Raw genomic sequence first — 20,054 nt, forward strand, 5'->3', positions numbered from 1 at the left:
GCTTCTACCCCTTCAATGACAAGCACAGGGTAACATCAAATTAGGAGATAAACATCATGTGTTGGCCAATTTCCGGGTGTTATTGAGTATTTGAAGCACGGGAATTCATTTGGAACCGACGTCAGCTGGAGGTTTCAAATGGAATATTCCTGTTCTTCAAATACTCAATAACACCCGGAAATTGGCCAACACATGATGTTTATCGACATTGTAAACACAAAAGTAAACCAAAAGGTCCACACACGTTTTTGTGTCTGCACTCATTGACATCGTGTACGGGTACAGCAGTGAAATGTCATCAACCGGCCGTTTCGGCTGTCTCTCATGGTAGCATCTGGAACTGCTCATTTGTGACGTCATTCGGACTTTACGTCACAATATGATTTGAATGACGTCATCACAGCTGACGACGTAACAATACAATGGTGTGAGAGATGTTTGTATGTATTAATACGCAGCTAATTTCCGGGAATCGAATACCATTTGATCACGTTTTTCAACCAATCAGATTAAAGAACACGGTGACTTTTGGTTTACAATACTCTTTCATGTTTCCTGGTAAGGTGCAGACGGTCCGATACAGACAATCAAGTGGATTACAGACATAGTACAGATTTATATTATGTTAGAATAACAATATTTTGCAGACAGTGATAGACTGGTTCAGCTGTATCACTGGGGCCTGAGTCCCACAAACCTGTGGTTGATAGTGTGAGCATCATATCTTACTGTTGGCTCCATGAGTGAGTGAGATTAGTTTTATGCTGCTTTTAGCAATATTCCAGCAATATAACGGCAGAGGGACACCAGAAATGGGTTTCACACATTGTACTAATGTGGGGAATCAAACCTGCATCGTGTGTTATGATGCACCTCTCATTATGGAGCTGATATGACTGGAATACTGGTCAGAGCACTGTCAAACCCAACCCAAACACTAAACTGTCTGAATATAACATCAACAAACAGCTAAGAGTTACTTAAACTGTACAGTTTTATTTTCTACATCTACTTCACACGTAAGACAAAGATTGATACAAAAATAAAGAATAACTTAACATAATACTTAACGTCGTTTAGGAAACAGGTCCTATTTGAAAATTCAGCACTTGTAATTAACAACATATTCTTCATAGAAGTGATAAATCCACATTTCACCAAAAACAGCTGGGAACGTGGATTTTTAAACAAGTGTTCCTATTTACACTTTAGTCACAAATTCTCTAAGTGATGTTGCCAATGAAATGGATGATCAGAAAACTGACTAATATTCACCACTGACATGTGGATGGAACACATATCAGACAGAGTAAACAGCATCATTCCAACTCGTCTTCCCACCTCATACATTAGTTTCTGATAGTTTCAAGGTATTTAACACCAGAAGAGCATCAACAGCCTCGACTTCAGTCCAAAAGCCTGAATCAGCTGACATTGCTTTTGGCCTACATGCTATGAAAATGGATACATTATCATGAAAATCTACTTAAAATATAGACCCTTAACTTGACATATATTTAGATTTCTATTACTGTACCAAAATATGATTGAATGAATATTGCTTATTGCTCATGGTGGTGATCGTGATGATGACGATGGAGATGACAAATTCTTTCATTTGACACAAAATGAATGTACGGTCTACAACAACTATCCTCCAATCAACATCTGCTGAGCAGTATTCAAATCTGAGATCAGTGAGTGACAGATGCAGGAATACAAACAGACAATAGACCACAGAGCATGGAATATGTCCATTGTTAGCTGCCATCGTTGTGCAGAATATTGACCTGACATTTTTCAGTGGGATATATAAACGAGAAAGTGAATTATGAGCATGTAAGTACTTCTGAATCATTCCTACATTCACACAGCGTTATGTACAGCTTAAGGTAAACAGAACACAAACCCTCAATTTGCTAGATATGTACATATTAGGCCGGGACTACATCTTTAGGTCTCCAATTCACTAAAACACCAGCATCAAGCCTATTATTTCAGCTGTAGAGCAAAAACAACTGAAACGTTTAAAGCCGTATAGTTTTTATAAGCTGAAAATGCTTTTCAATGTTTTAATTGTTTGATACCGAGTCGGTTTCAACTATTAATCTTGGGTAACTGCTGTTGAAACTTGCTCCAAGACAGGTTTAGATACCCAACCATATGTTAGCACTTGTTACTATAGCCTTGGTAGTCCTGTGGAGCCTTGATATCTAACAGTAGCCATTAGGCTAGTGTCTCACTCTCGCTGACAACTGATGGGAACTTGGTCTTTCCAGCTAGAGTCTCCCATACAACATCTGAATCTCTTTTTACTGGCTTCTCTGCTACAACGTGAACATGACACAACAAGGTGATGAGACCAGGTTTCAGATTGTAGAGAGGCTGACAGATCCACATGTAACTGTGCATGGAGATCACTCAAAGTTATTGAAACCCAAAATTTAAATTATGGAAATCTGTAGTTCCATGAAGAAAAGCTGAGTTAAAATGTGTGGAAAACGAAGGTCAGATGTATGTGAATTTATGTATGAGAAATGAATGATCCAATCAACATTGCTATATTCAAGATTGGATATTTTGCATTCCGAGTTCCTGTACACAAGGGATGATCTATCAACCATCTTCCATCCAAGTGGATGCACTTTAAATCCCCAAGTAGCACTGACAATGTCATTGAGACGAGCACCAAGGCGCCATACAAATTCCACTGAACATGGCAGTACCAAGGTTTACTCTTGAGTGCTGGCAGACATGGAGTGTCTTCACATGAACATAACAGTGGTGGTAGTTTGTGATTTTATGAAGTAGTGATAGGTGGCGCTGCAGGGGGCCGTGTTGGGAGGGCGTAAGGAGCTCCGAGAAACTGGTCTGCTATCCGCCCAGCCTCTCTCAGTCCACTCAACAGAGCTCCGTGCACTGTCGCAGGGTAGTTTCTGATTGTGTGTTCCCCAGCGAAGAACAGACGAGGTAGACTTCCTTGTTGTGGAGACACCGGGGTGGCGAGTAGATCATAGTCATTGCCTGCACAGAAACAAATGCATTGTCACGTTGCTTTTTAAATAAGATGTTTTTAATGTTGCAATGAGCAATATTCCAGCATTATGGCTGAGGCCTGTAAATATTAGAAAACTAGCGATTGACTGTCAACACCATCAGGACTTTGGTAAATTTGTATAATTATTTTAACTAATTATATTAATATATATATATATTATAGCAGTGATCCACATAAAGGCAAGAATTTCATGGATAACAAAAGTTGTGTTCCTCAAAACAAAGAAGTTGACATCCATTAAATCCTTGCATTTACATAAGTGTTTCATGCAATCAGGATTCTGTGAGAGTAAGAATATTCAATCTAAGGGTATAATCATTTTCACAACAGATATGTTTATGACAAAGTATGTAAGTAGCAAACAATTCCCTTGGACTGGAGGGTAAACTAGAAGATAGTTTCCCCCAGTATTTTCAGCCAAGTCACCCATGTGTCCATGTTGTCGCTCACCTGATGATCCTGCTGCAACATAGGAGTACGAGCCTCGGGACCAAGGGTCAGCTCGCCATCTGGTCACTAGTGTCTCCTTCGGCTGAAAGACAAAGGACATACAGTCAAAATCCCAGGAAACACAGCCAAACACCCTGGACATACAAACACCCCAGACATGCAGTCAAACTCCCAGGACATGCAGTCAAACATTCAGGAGATGCAGTCAAACACTAATCCAGGACATGCAGTCAAACACCCAGGAAATACAGTCAAACATATTTAGTATTGCAAGGAATCACTCTAATCACTGAGCTAATCACTGATGTCTGCAACATTTTCTGTAAATCATGAGGTCCAGTGTTACACGTTATCAGCTGACAGTTTCAGACCCTTATCTCTAGTAATTTTTGTCACAGGTGATAATTTTAACTTTAGGTAGCATCATTAGTGTGGCTTAAAACATGAACAATGTTTACCTGGGGTACAGCGTTATTGCCAAAGATACCCTTCAGGACTGCGATGCACCGACCCACGATGACATCATCGCTGACGTTCTCCATGATAGCAGCCGCCTCCCCAGCCACCAGCGCCAGTAATACCGGCGCCTTGTACAGGTTCCAGAACAGGAAGAGCTCACCACGACTAGCTGTTGTACTGCCCACGTGTCCAAACAGGTTGGCATTAGGGTCCCAAAACACTCGGTCAAAACACAGCACAACCTACAAAACAACAGACAGTGTCAGTCTGTAGTCCAAACACAGCACAACCTACATGTTTTCACTCTTAATGATTCTTTAAAATCTAAAAAGATATTCTGCTCATGTATTTCCCCACCTGTAACTTTCGGATAAGACTGCATCAAATTTTGTATAAAAAAATTTCCTGAACTACAGCACCAGTGACATTCCACACCCAAACTTGCCCACACACTGGCATACCTTGTTGAGGTTACCAAATCCCAGTCTCTTGATGGCTGCAGCCTTCCAGTCAGGCAGCGGAGGCAGGAACTGTGGGCTGTTGATGCCGCTGTTCCTCATGCTCTCCTTCAACACCCCAAGCGGCAGCGTGGACAGCACTGCATCTGCCTTGAATGTCTGTGGGTTGATGTTCATCCGGGAGTTGCCTGTTGTCACCTCCACACCTGGAGTCAAGGAAGTGTACACTGGGACTCAGGATCAGGCCACACTCATTTACAGACAAGAGATTCTCAATAATCCTGTAAATGGTAGATTCTGGACCAGACAAACCATACACCTTCCCACAGTGGTCCGGGTACAATGACAGTTCACCACTTGATTTTATCAGGATATAGTGCCCAATGATTTGCTGATGTACACCAACACCACTCTAGGAAACCACAATCAAAGGGCTTTTATCACATTATTAAAATCCATTTTTAGAGCCTGTATTTCATCAGGCAACCAACCATAGGCTTATCAAAAGGCATTTCATGGGTTTCATGTTTGTGGGAATGATTTCATATGCGTAAATACTCAAAACATTATCTTGATCTATTAATAGAAGTTGTGAATATAAGCGTCCCTACCCTGTGTTGTGTAGCGAATTTGTCGGACTGAAGTGTTGAGCTTGATGTCGAGGTGTTCAGCCAGAGCTACAGGTACACACGAGTAACCATTCCGTACTGTAAAGAGAACAAAAACAAACCATTAGAAATATAACTCACAAACCTGTCACACCTCTTAGATCTCTGCCGGAGTGTGGTTATAACTCGCAAACCTGTCACACCTCTTAGATCTCTGCCGGAGTGTGGTTATAACTCACAAACCTGTCACACCTCTTAGGTCTCTGCCGGAGTGTGGTTATCACACCTCTTAGGTCTCTGCCGGAGTGTGGTTATAACTCACAAACCTGTCACACCTCTTAGGTCTCTGCCGGAGTGTGGTTATAACTCACAAACCTGTCACACCTCTTAGATCTCTGCCAGAGTGTGGTTATAACTCACAAACCTGTCACACCTCTTAGGTCTCTGCCGGAGTGTGGTTATAACTCACAAACCTGTCACACCTCTTAGGTCTCTGCCGGAGTGTGGTGTTAAACAACAATCATGGTTCTCCTAGTTTCAGAGTGAGTAAAATTAATGCCATTTTTAACAGTATTCCAGCCATATGGAGTGTCCGCTTAATGTGGAAGGAAAGCCAGAAGTGATGCAGGTCTGGGATGTTTACCCCTTTGGTGAAACCCATGGTGCTGACAAAACTGAAAACGTAACTGTGGCAAACCAGGTTTCATGACCCAAATCATAGGTCTCTCGCAGGCCTAAGGGACGCAACTCTGCAGGATCTAGGATGATGAGGCGACCCATGAACCCAAATCTCAGGAACGGATGAGTGAGCCATTACCCCATTTTTAGCAGTGTTCAAGTCACAGTAGGACATACCAGTAGACACTGACACTTGTGGGCAATGTGAACCCAGGCAGGCAGCATGATCAGTGGACCACCAGGCTACCCCTTTGCCCAACGTCTCAGTATAAACTCATATTTGCTTTGCTCTTATACCAGAGTCTATGTTTTCCCTACCCATATATTTACATTTCAAATCATGCCCTCTTAGCTGGTTACAATCCTCCCACTAAGCATTTTGCCTGTCGTTGGTTTCAAGTCTGCACAAAACACTGGTATCTCATACTGCGCTGACAGGATCTCTTAATGCTATTCAAATACACCACTGGGACATTATTAGATTAGTACAGCAGAAGTTAGGTAGAGCAATAGCAATGTTATGGATAACAACTAGTCCATTTACACAACAATTTGGCAACAATTTGCAGCAGCTGGCATTTTAGCAATGCAAGTGGCAGAAGCTGTGTGGAAATGTGTGTAAACAAAGGGTTGTCATCATTAGCATTATAAAATCTTCATAAGATTTCATAAGACTTGACCTATGATAATTTTGTTCTCACTTTTGGGTGAAAGATTCTCTTTCACTGATCAACGTTTCCAGCTGGTTAAGAAGGAGAAAACATCACAAGTTGGGTTGAAAATGTTAATAAGGGCTTTTCTCTCTCTGCCTCATGTTCACATTTTCAACCAAACCTGGACAAACAAAATGGTTTGATGAATTCATTTGGGTGCAGCATGTGTAAAGTCAAGGAGCATACTGAAATGACTAACACGTAATAAAATGCTTCCTTGTCTGTTACCTTAGCTGTTGTTCAACACCACACTCACCAATATCCAGCTACATAACCATAGCCTGTAAGTAATTAGCCTGTACCACTGACTGACTGACTGACTGAGTTTGGTTTTTATGTCGCTTTTAGCAATATTCTAGCAACATCACGGCGGGGGACACCAGAAATGTGCTTCACACATTGTACCCATGCAGGGATTTGAACCAACACTTTAACCAGTAGGCTACCCCACCGCCCCTTACCCTGTACCAGACAAACCAGGGATTCAAGCCTCAGAGTGCGATCACCCTCTCGACACAGTCCTCATACAACACCCGTCTGCTGGTCTATTCCAACTTTAGTTCTAACCAATGTAGAAATATTACAGCCAAGCCAAGTTTACTTCATATTCAAAATGGTCACAACAGAAAATAAAACAAGACAGAAACAAAAGAAATGACACTGGTGACAAAGCCAGGACAATACCTGTTAAATGGCTTCCAGAGAATTCAAAGTCATCGTCCTGATCCCAGTGTTTTAGTGATAAAGTTGTGAGAGGCGTTGCATTGGCAAATTCTAGATTAGCAAAATGCCAGTCCAGAATCTGGCGGTCTCGAGATGACAGGTACACATCGCTGAAACAAAGGAACATCAGTGATCTCAGTACCTCTCCAACATCACTCAATAGCTGCATGCTAAAACTGTCCAAAATACTTTGCATATGTTTTAATAGAAGATATCAGTTCTAACTAGTGTAATACACTCTACCATTCATGAAGTATTCAAATAATATTCTAAATTATCTTTTTGTTTTTCTGATTGTTCATTTTGGTACCTTCATTCAGAAATTCCTCGTGAAAATCTGTTAACCCTAAAACACAACAAAGTGTTACCTTACTTGCCATAGATATAATGATACTATACAACCAACAATAGCAGGCAGAAGTTAACTTACCTTGGTGGATTAGACTCAAGTTCATTCAATTTTTCTTCAATTTCTTTCTGCTGTGCTTGAAATAGTTCAAATTCCTGTTCAAAGGTAAGAAGAAAAGTTATCATAAAAATAATTCAGAAATTGCACAAACAGTGACTGACAATACATGTCATCTTCCCCAGGAATGAGCATACTCCCTTTACTGGCCTTACTGTGATCTTGGGAGCTTACTACCTTTACAGCATACTTCCTTTACATCTCAGTAGCTTACTCTTTATATTCCTTACTGTGATCTCTAGAGTTAACTCCCTTTACTGTCCTTACTGTGATCTCTGGAGTTAACTCCCTTTACTGTCCTTACTGTGATCTCTGGAGTTAACTCCCTTTACTGACCTTACTGTGATCTCTGGAGTTAACTCCCTCTGTCCTTACTGTAATCTCTGGAGTTAACTCCCTTTACTGGAGTTAACTTACTGTGATCTCTGGAGTTCACTCCCTTTGACTGTCCTTACTGTAATCTCTGGAGTTAACTCCCTTTACTGTCCTTACAGTGATCTCTGGAGTTAACTCCCTTTAATGGTATCTCTGAGTTAACTCCCTTTACTGGCCTTACTGTGATTTCAGGGATTTACACTTTTTAATGGTCTTACAGTGATCTCTGGAGTTAACTCCCTTTACTGACCTCACTGACTGGCCTAACTGTGATTTCGGGGATTTATACACTCTTTAATGGCCTTACTGTGATCTCAGGAGTTTACTCTCTTTACTGGCCTTATTGTGATCTCTGGAGTTTACTCTCTTTACTGGCCTTATTGTGATCTCTGGAGTTTACTCGGACTTTACTCACCTTCCTGTGATCTCAGGAGATTACTCTCTTTACTGGCCTTATGATCTCAGGAGATTACTCCCTGTGCGGGTCATGATGTAATCTCGGACTTTGCTCACCTTACAGGCTGCGTTGAGATCTCGGAGTTTGCTCTTAATGAGGAACTCAGCAGTGATGTCTCTCGGTGGCTTCACTTCTGATGCTTCTTTCCACTGCTTGTGGAGTTCCTCAATCTTGTCCCTTAGAGTCAACATCTGGAACAATGTCATACACCTGTTTTAGTGACTACCATCTCAGTTTGGGATTATTGTCACTACCATTACAGCTGTGAGCATCAATGACTGCCTTCCTAACTTCAGTCGGCCATCTGAGGATTTTGTGACCACAAATTATGACCAAGTATATTATGTCCCTCAAATGGACAGTGTTGGGAGTCAATAATGCAGTCACCCTCAACAGGACAAGAATATATATTATTAATCAGACACTATGATTTAGCCTCAGTAGTGCCAAATGCAACATAAAATAATGCAAAACTTGCCCATAGACATCAATAGTCTTAGCATGTCTCAGATCCACTTGCAGCAAGCAAGCACCTATCTAAAGGCTCCTCAAATTGAAGTTGTTGCATTTATGGACACACTGACTAACAGGGACATGCAGTATATAAGTGTACCTGGGTCTGGTTCTTCTTGAGCTTGTCCTGCATCTCGATGATATGTCTCTGGTGCTCGCACTGCTTCTCCTTCACGTGCTTCTCCTGCAGCCTGCAACAAACATGGCCACAGTTCAACATGTATACCTCACTCAGACACACACACAGAGTTGACCGGTCTTTGTTTTACCCTCTTATTGCTGAGTGTCTGCCTGGGTAACAAGCAGCCTGGCTTTTGGTATGATCATGAGAAATGGTAACAAACCTCCAAACTGCCAAACTTCAACTCTCTGGGCTGGTGTTCAACTAGACAAAACAGGTTTACAATAGCCTCAGTTGCATACTGACAGTGAGACTGTTAACATATGGTCACTCATATCTTAGCTCTTATCCATCTTGCTAGATTTTTGAAGCTTCTTAGCTCCATGGCACTTACGACGATCTTAGAGCTAAGAGAGCTTCGAAAATCTAGGCCCTGGTTCATAGCATGACACACGATGCATACTGTTCATACACCATCTTGGCTGAAATATGTTATTTACTCAATACATCACAAGTCACCAGGAATACAGTAGGTGTTTATGCTGGAGCAGGATGCTGTTCATGTCAAATACAGGTTGTGCCTCATCCCCAGTTGTCAAGGGTATTATAACTCCAGTCTGTCATATCCTGGGTTCAGCAAACCACTGGTTTGACCAGCAATGCATACTGTCCATACACTGATCCACCCAATCCTCCTTAGTGAGCATAGATTGATGCTCATGCTGTTGATCACTGGATTGTCTGGTCCAGACTCAATTATTTACAGAGAGGGCTGTAAAACAACAAGCCAAACCAAGCCTCATTAATGAGCTTCTACAACTTACTTTATAACAGCCTCCAGTGCCTGTCCAAGAGAGGCAGGCTTCCCCTCAACCATATTGAAGTCCATCTGATGTGAGAGATAGGACGTCGCCTCCAACAACGGTTGAATTCCCTCTCCACCATCTCATCTTTCTCTTTGGGAACCTGAAAAAAACATGGATAAACAAAGTCATTATCTCAAGTTCCTGACATGTTCAGCATTGTAGAACATTAATAGGTTCAGAGGGAAAGGAAGGGGGAGAGAATGATGGAGAGGGAGAGGGAAAGGGAAGGAGGCACTTCTCTTGTGTAGTATATATATATACATGTATATATATATATATGTGTGTGTGTGCGTGTGTGTGTGTGTGTGTTTAACATAGGGCAATGTGCTTCAGAATAAGACTCTCACTGCAATAACAGGTAATGTTACTAACTGCTTCAGTACTGATGATGTGAAAAGTCCTAATGTTTGGGTGGACAGTATCCATGGTGAAGACATGCTTGAGAAACCAGGTTCATGCAGCTATCAGCAAGATACTTTCCATACTAACCGTGCAGCCATTACTCTCATACAGTGGACACTTCTGTTTGATCTTGTGCAGCTCCATGTTAATCTGCCGACTCAGCACTGTCACTGGGTTTCCCCCTAGACAGTAGACAGTATAATGTTCAAATTCACGTTCAAGCAAACTAGAATTAATATGCTAGGGTTAAAGCTGATTTTAACTATGACATGTTTTGTGTTTGGACTTAAGTATTTTACACACTGTTGGAACCATATTACTCACCAAGCCCTGTGACCACCATAGCTCCAAGGTCGGCAACATAGTTGTTCTTCCTGAATGTTGCTACTCTCCCTCCAACTCGATCCTGTGAAGTCAGAGCAGACACTTTCATGATCGACATGTTCTACAAGTTAGCAACAAAGAACATATTGTGTGTATGTATGTGGTGCCTGTGGAATCACTACCCAGCATCATACTACAGAGACTGTTTACAATGTTTATATTAGACATACACTTACCCTTGCTTCAATAATGACAACATCCATCCCAAAAGACAGGAGTTGTCTGGCTGCTCCCAGCCCTGCTATGCCGGCCCCGATCACCACCACTCGACCATGCTTCTTGGCTGAAATATTATTTCATCAGGATTCTTACTCAATACATCATAACATTCATCAGGAATACCAGTAGGAGCAGGATGCTGTTCATGTCAAATACAGGCTGTGCCTCATCCAAAGTCATCCACGGTATTATATCTCAAGACTGCCAGAGACAGTGGTAGCAATAGTACTTCACTGCCTTTTGTGTGCTTCTCAAACATGCCAAACTGGAAACTTAGGACAGCGGTTCCCCTCCCTGATCTTAATATCATAATTTACAATATAAAATGTCTTTGGCAGCAAATCCTTCATCCATAAGGCTCCTTAGATACATTATGTATATATATCGAGGGCATGCTCACAGTTTTGAATGTAAAGAAGAGAACAAATGTAATAAAAAATGTCGGAATATTCACCCCAATAGTGTTCACTGAGAAATGACACACTCAGCAAGATGGTGGTCAATAAAAAGATTGAGTCTGGACCAGACAATCCAGTGACTGACATTATGAAAACTGGTCCACACAAATTGGGATACGATGACTGGCATCAGTCAAGTCAATGAGTCTGACCACATATCCCCAACCATACGTTGTCAGGCACCTACAGTAACCCAAATCTGGACATGGTAAGCAAACACTGTTGATACTTGGGTACTCTACCACTGAGTTCCTTCTCACCTGGTAATGGCTTCAGTCTTTTGAATACGCCAAAGTTGATAAGTCCATATCTCTCAAGGAAGGAGTGTACTCTCATCACTAGAGGACCGTCACCTAGGAAAGCCACAAGCATGAACATGATGAATGTATTGCTGATAATGGGACCTGATAGAGGATCCTAGAGGACCAAGGGATGAAACTCCGCAGAGTGATTGGTATCCCAGTGCCCCGCGAAAAATCAGGGACAACTGTGACACTTATGACAGATATGTCAAGCTATGTCTTCACTGGCGATTGTCAATTAATGCTACAATATTTTTGTCGGTAAACAAATGGACCGTGACAACATGGGAAACAATGACAACATGATCAGTGCATCAAATATTCAGGATGTGGATCCAGATCACTCACTGTTGTATGGGGCTTCAATCTGTGGCAGGGCTCCTTCGAATGTCAGCTGCTGTTTGGGGTTGTCAAGCCAGAGTTGAAGCTGTGAGTGCAAGAGGCAGGAATGTAGTCAATATTGAGCAAGTGACAACATGACTGGGTGGGTGGTTGGGGGGTGGGGTGTTGAGACACATACTGTTTGTTTCCCAAGGAGGTTTCAACCTAAATTGTCCATGCAAAATGCTAAAGAGTAACATATTTGATGTTAGTTTGACAGCATGTCACTCATGATTGTAACAACGGACATGAACCATCAATGAATGATAATTTACCATGGCCATTGACAATATGCACTGTCAATACTATCAAAAGAAAATCAAACTATTACTTGATGTTTGTAATCTCAAAGGACTTATAGGAGACAGAAAATAAAACTTTCAAAACAATATAAAGTCACTTCACTTCATCTCAAGAATTCAAACCTGGTTTTGAAATATCATTTACCAACCATATTAGCTGAAGAACTTGAGGCATTTTTATTGTGTTGTTTTATAATGTATCATTGCATCATTTGGCGTGCGATGGTAATTTAGGACAGCAATAAGACTACAAAAATAGTACATCTTTCGAGAGTTCCTTCACTAGTCAGTCCAACTCACCAGCCTGTTTCTGATGTAGAGGAACACCTTCTGAGCCTGAGGAGGTCCCTGTAGAATGTCTGGGAAACAAGCGGCCTCCTGGGAGGTCATCTTGTCAAAGGGGAGACGACTCTGGAATGCTGCACCCTCTAAACCTGCACAGAGTGAGCGAGTTTAGTTTTACGCTGCTTTTAGCAATATTCCAGCAATATCACGGCGGGGACACCAGAAATGGGCTTCACACACTGTACCCATGTGGGGAATCGAACCCGAGTCTCTGGCATGATGAGCAAACGGTTTTAACCACTAGGCTACCCCACCGCCCTAAACCTGTACAGAGAAAACATCAGGAATTGTGAACATCTTGTAAACATTGCCTGGTACAAACATATATCCTTTATGCTTTTGTGAAAAATTATTATTTTACAAATCATTACAGCTAAAGACAAATAGGTGTTACTATGACACGTGAAACAACAACAACTAAGACTGGAAACTTACACATTTACCAGAATAATGAAATTTTCTTTCTACATACACTCAAACTGTATTGATGTAAATCATGATTCTTGAGGCACAGTAATTAATCTGGTTTGCTTGATTTTTAAATGAGTTTGTTATTGTTACCAGATTACCAAACTAGTTTGTGTTTAATTTGCAACTCATGTCATTATTAGTGAGTGAGTGAGTTTAGTTTTACGCCCCTTCAGCAATATTCCAGAGATATCACGGTGCGGGACACCAGAAATGGGCTTCACACATTGTACCCAAGTGGGGAATCGAACCCAGATCTTCGGTGTGACAAGTGAACGCTCTAACCACTTGGCTACCTCACCGCCCCCATGTCAATATTAGACTCATTCTAACAGTATAATACAACTGTCAGTAACAGTATATTGTGAAAACAAAAACAACTATAACATGAACTGTACATAAGTACTAGAAGCAAGTATTATCATTATGATAATGTTGCCAGGTATAAATTAGAAATACATTGTGTATCTCGACTCCCTAAACTGACATGTGCTGTAGTACAGGCTGCAGTTCTCCATCAACATCATCATCCCATGGATTTGTACGTGTTGTCACAGTTCGACACTAACCTGTGGGGTCATCAGCATGGTCACTGTCATCCACAATTGGTTCGGGTTCTTCCTTTGGGATCAGTTTCTTCTCCTCCACTCTTTCCTTCTCCTTCACTTCCTTCTTCTCCTCCTCTGAACCTTCATCTTCCTCTGACCCTTGACCTTGTGCATCCTCCATTTCCTTGTATTCAATCTATAGTAATAAAATGTTGCTCAGAACAAACACCAGCAATCAATGTCTAGGACATTCTCTAGACGGACTTACGACACCAAAACTCCACCTCCAAGGCCTCTAAACATGCTGAAGCCTGGCTTAGAACATAGACACCAACACTCCACCTCTAAGGTATTATAAACAAAACCAAAATAAAATCATCCCTAATCGTTAGAACCAAAGTTCCAAAATCTATTAGTAAAACATGACTCAAACACGCTTCAAGGGTTAGTTTGTATCACCATGATCACTGTCAAAAGACTTTTAAAGGCCACTCCATTTCACAGTTCTTCTGTGTGCAGAATCAAATCATGACAAGCAGGCTTCATAAAATAGTTATCAAAATGTCCGGCATGGTCATCATGTTGGTGTTTCCTTGAATGACAGGTAATACCGTCATCATGGTTACATACTGTTACTTTAACTTACATTATTGGTAAACGTCAGAGTAGCATTCAAAGTATTGATTATTGCAATCTGGCTCAACATGATTAACTGGAAGAAAAATTACTTTTAAACAAACTTATTTTCAACCACACTGAAAAACGCTATCATTTTGGTTGTCAAATATATACTGGCCACATAAAGAAACTGTGCACACAGAAAATATAAAGATAGGCAGACAGCGTCTTTATGCATAAATAAAGGTGTGAACATAGCAAGTATTGGAGACAATCAAACGCTCATGCAGGTTCCAGGCGATGTGACATCATTGATGGTGGCCTATGGACTTGCAATGTGTTACTGCACGTGCAGCCTGTGCAGCTGCACACAACACGTGAAACTCAGAAATTGATGTCACTTTCGAAAGCTTGATCTTTGGTCATTCAAACGTTCACAAATTCACATGAAAAGTCACATGCACATCATGCCAAGATTAACATGTGCTCAACGTCATGAAGCCATTGGAATGGTTCGAGCAGGCATGAGCCAACAACAGGTGGCAGCACATGCCCAATGCCATCGTAACACGATATCTGCATTGGTCAGGCGTTAGGGAAACAGTAATGACGTCGCCGACCACCCACGTTCTGGGCGTCACCGAGTAATGACACCAAGACAGGACAGATGGATTCGGGTGACTCATATCAGACACAGGTTCCAGATGGCAGTGACCATGTCCCAAACCATTCCCCAGGCCTTCATTTGGAAAATTTGGTAGCCTCTATGCGTCGTCGATGCACTGCTGTGCTTCACGCGCATGATGGTCATACCCGTTATTGACTTTGTGACCTCACCGTGTGACCCCCGACTCAATTTTGAACTTCTGACGTCATCGTTACGGATATTGTTCATGTTCTTTTGACATGTTGTTGAGGCCCTGTCTTTTCTGTGTTGTATTCCAATTCTGAAGGAATTTTCTGTGTGCACAGTTTCTTTATGTGGCTAGTATATTAAATAGCCACAAGGTGCCTCATCACTTGACCATGTTGTATGTGCACATATGCTGTTTTGGTTTAGAGGTTACCCATAAGGAAAAGTGATTTACTTCACTCACCCACCTCCACTGCTAAATACACCATATATGAAGTCCTAAGGAACAGCTAATGGTTTACATAATGATGGAATGACAAGTTTGTTTGAAGAAATAGAAAGTAATAATCAACAGAATGATTCCTTCTGCCCCATATTTTTTCCTTAATTAATATCAATTTGCCTTGACAGCCAAGCAATGTGTGTTTTGCCTTTGACAAGCCAATAGAAATTGACATACTATGCCCAACAGTTTTCAAAGTCTCAGGTTTGTCCAAGTAACCATGGTAACTGGAGGTTAATGTATCCAACCAATGTTTCACAGCAAATTTAAATGTAACCCTGACCTTTGACACTTTTCAGCATGTTGAAAATTAAAAGGAACAGTGACTGTCATCATAATAACTTCATCTTGTATATGCAATGATGCGAATACAATTCACTACTGAAAGGTTTCTGAAGTTGAAGATATACATACAAAACAGATGAACATGCTAAACTAAACATTATATTCTATGCTGCAGTTGTAGTGTTTTTTACACAAGTTCTGCTATTTGTCTGTCTTCATTACCGGTTTACCAAACACAACAAGGTTTGCCCATAAAGTAAAGCCATATATGGTTAATATGACCAGAATCATTATTATTCATGTGTCAATAAGATCAATTATTATAGTTACTTTTGCCTTTGACAATGTTAGTAAGATATCATAGGACAGTTAAAATACAAGTTATTATTCAACATGAAACGACCTGTTGAAAAGAGTTTAGCATGTTAAGTATGCACATGGCATAAACAATGATAGTGATAACTTAAAATTTCTTACTTTTGGCATGTTTAACATATTTAAGGGTTGTTGTTATGTTCATCATGCTCATGGTTTAGTATTTCCCAAATGACCCTAATCTGGAGTTTCAAAAACACAATCCTATTTCTCTCTCAAAATGCACCACAGCTTTCACCACTATCTTGGTATTATCGGTATCTTATGCCACACATTATATATGGCTTTTAAAGATATACTGCAAATGAATGTTATCAAAGTAATTTAACTTGATAAACATGAAACACCTAAGTTGTCTACAGGCACCAGATATTTTAAGCAATATGTGCATGCACAATATTGCATCATTTAGAACATCCACAATTATGCAACACATATCTCCATTCAATTAGGGTATACATATTGGATCCATAGTACTTAATGTTTATGACTCTAATGACGACTGCATGAAAGCAGTATGTGCAAAACATTACTATTTATTTCAGACATGACGGAACCCTGTAGATAACTGAGCCCAGAAAAGAAATGTGATGAGACATAATCTATGCCATTTTAAGGCGCACAACTGATCCATACACTAAGTTTGATGCCTCTTACAACCTAAACAGGTTGCTGGGGACCTATGCTAACCCAGAATTGTGGGGCCCCTGACTGATGACTTGCATAGTACATGTTGCAAATGATAAAATTACCATGACCATGCATAGTGATTAGCAGCAGCAGCACAGAGCATGAGGCATTGTATGTACTCAAAATCTGTGTTTTCTGCTAGAGCTATATTTAATATCAGTTAAGTTGTGACAAGGGGGTCATAAATCTTCCACTGTAACTTTATGTCTGAACATATGAGCATGTATACAGCAGTGAAATAATAAGATATTCCATGATTAGTGATTCTGGAAATTTCATACTCAATGAAATAACAGCACACAATCATACAGTCAAAACAAACACTCTGATAAATCACTGACTGTCTTAATTAATTTCTTGCAACAATTACCATGACAACAGTGTTGACAGATCATTATGCTTAAATTTGGATGAGACACTAATGCTGCAACAAAACCATGATGAGGAAAATATTATACACGTCACTAACACAAATACTGGGTAACAAATATAATAATAAGTCAGCAGTTTATGTATAATTCATTAAATTCAGTGGAATAAAATCAAAATAATGTTTTGACATGTTTCAATCACGTTTCGATCATTGATTTATCATGACAATGACTATTGATCGCAATCAAACTGAATATAAAAGAGGGTTGAATATTATACTGACTGGCTTGGATATTACATTTTGCTTATCTTGCTATGATAACACCCAGATAGAGCTTAAACCATTCCTTCATGAGTTTTCTATTCTAATGTAGGTGAACAATGAATTGTATTCATAAAGGAATATGGTTCAATTAACCGAATATGTGAGTGACTTGTAACTGCCCTATTAGACACAAAATCTGGGTAAATTTTGAGTGAGATATATGCTGATGATATACTAGAACACATCAATTAGCAATACCTTACTACAGCATCAAAGGATCGAAAAAGAGATTGTCCTTTAGAGAATTTGGGGTGCTTGATATATTCTTGTTAACTATTTTCAATAATTTTGTTCATAAAACATGATATGCATAATGTAAAATGAACCACAAAATATAGGTACTTCACTTAGATATAACAAATTACAAAACCCATTCCAAATTTGGTATAAAAAAAATAATATATGTGCAGTACAGAACCAAAACCACATACATGTGCAACTATAACGCTGTGAATAAGACAAACTGTAACGTGATGAGTGATCGAAAACAGAACAACATGTGTCAAGGCGAGAACTAGCATGCAAACCACCGAAGCTCTGCATTCCGAATTCATGCCACAAACACGGACATGGACACTTATAATTTAAAATAATATTCACAGTCGATGATGCGCTTTGTTGTGGGTGAGGTGCTCCGTCTGTACCGGCGGCAACTACCTTTGGTCGTTTTCTTCTACTGGTTCTTCTGTCAGCAGCTTCATTGTCTTCTACTACAACCGGCGATCCTTGTCGTTTCCGATCATCACCATTTGATTCGCTGTCTTTGCGTTCTTTCAACCCTGCTAGCAGAGCTTTTCCAGTTGTGGAAGCCGACATATCGACTTAAGTACAACTTGCAAGCAGTAAATAATACCTTAATAACATCAATTGGGCCTAATCCGAGATGTTTTGGTAAACGGTGCTTCGCTTTGTGTTTATGAAGCGCCCTCTGTATCACCAGAGTTGCCTCCCCTACTGCCGCCAAAAGTTTTTGTTTGCCGATCTACGTGCAAAATGTCACGTCTTGAAAACATAACTCTACATGTTACAGCAATGCCAGTAGACTAACAACTAGTCTCTGAAATGAACATATTTTACAGAAAAAACAGTTCATAATAAAAAAAAATGAAATATAACGAAAATGAGCCCTGATACTTTCTTCATTTTCAGAAACTGTGAAAATCTACACTTGCCAAATAATGTAGACTTGCATGGGCTTTTTTGGATAATGTCTGTGTGACAGGCTACAATGCCCGAACCACACTAATTATTACATTATGAACCGTTTGCAAATCACCAAGACAACAAGGACATGAACATATTATTTGCTAAAATAAAAATCATATTTATTGCAACGAAATTTCTTTAATGAAAATTTTCCAAATAATTATTTAAATTCCGTTAATTCGGTCCAAATCGACACAAAAAGAAAGCAATGTCATCTGAACCTTACTGAAAGAGCAATATGTGAAAAGCTGGACTTCATTGATAACATCTACGTAGGGTTAATCTCCGGGGATCTGTTTCATATTGTATGTGAATCTAAACAAAGTAATGTGGCCAAGAATCGAAGTTTAACTTAAACTTCAGGTATATCAGAGACCATCATTATGTATACTAGTTATATATTGTATGGTCTCTGGGTATATCGACGATCTGTTATCGTTCAATAGCCATGAAATAGCCAGTTCCCTTCTACTGATTTACCCACCGGAACTTGAAACAGAGGAGACAGGTTAGGCCGGTTCGTGTGTTTCATATTTAGATCTGCGCATCTTCTCTATGCGAACAATTGACAAGCCTTTGCATATGTTTATGACGGGTGGGGAAGGATACGCATTTTCGCGAACACCTGGTATCATCACTATTTGATAGTGATTCATAAACACATTCTTATGATATAGTTGAAATTGTACTGTCGTCTGCTTTTAGCAGAGATCCCGGTAGTCGCCTTCTACGTCAAGCAGGGGTTGCTGAAGACCAATTCCAGTCCGGATCTTCACTGGTTACTCGCATCTAAGTCATAATAACTGCATCGTGCTGTTCTGTCAGGTTATTGTAAATTAATGAGACCCTCGATTGCCAATGTGTGGGTTTCAACACTTCTAGATAAGGTTTCATATGCTACACGAACTATGAAATGCAAGAGCCGGTAGTATATGGAATTTTCGACAACAACAATACTTAGTATGTACTTTTTATGATATTACAAATGTAGAGAGTTAAATATTACCAGGTAGACTCAGTTATGTTCATAGCGTGCAAGATTTGCAAGATGATATGACGATCATCGTCAAACAGTGAATTTGAAGTGAAATTGGGTTTAACGTCGTGCTTGAGAATATTTCGCTCATATGACGACGTGCATGCGTGAGTATGTGTATGTGCGGCTGCTTGTACTAGCCCAGACTTAAGCTGGGGTTATAGTGCTAGCCCACTGAGATACCATGCCGCAGTGAAGCAGGAATACCCCACTCAGACACATTATACTGACTCCGAGGCGACCAGTCCTTGTTGTAC

General features: G+C 40.3%; 1 protein-coding gene across 1 annotated transcript; it reads right to left on the minus strand.

Annotated features, from left to right (window-relative positions):
• Nucleotides 1-976: 976 nt before the first annotated feature.
• Nucleotides 977-18,479, minus strand: LOC124279824 (lysine-specific histone demethylase 1A-like). The gene is given in 19 exon segments (XM_046715701.1): nucleotides 977-3,024; nucleotides 3,509-3,590; nucleotides 3,967-4,209; nucleotides 4,429-4,631; nucleotides 5,037-5,132; nucleotides 7,109-7,257; nucleotides 7,578-7,651; nucleotides 8,502-8,636; nucleotides 9,059-9,149; nucleotides 9,904-10,000; nucleotides 10,003-10,045; nucleotides 10,435-10,529; nucleotides 10,672-10,753; nucleotides 10,908-11,014; nucleotides 11,669-11,761; nucleotides 12,059-12,137; nucleotides 12,694-12,827; nucleotides 13,776-13,950; nucleotides 18,213-18,479. Coding segments are annotated over 19 exon segments (2,361 nt in total). The 5' UTR covers nucleotides 18,372-18,479; the 3' UTR covers nucleotides 977-2,800.
• Nucleotides 18,480-20,054: the final 1,575 nt, after the last annotated feature.

Source organism: Haliotis rubra, unplaced genomic scaffold (genome assembly GCF_003918875.1).
Source record: "Haliotis rubra isolate DU_JTF1 unplaced genomic scaffold, ASM391887v1 Scf257, whole genome shotgun sequence".
NCBI classification, from domain to species: Eukaryota; Metazoa; Mollusca; class Gastropoda; order Lepetellida; family Haliotidae; genus Haliotis; species Haliotis rubra.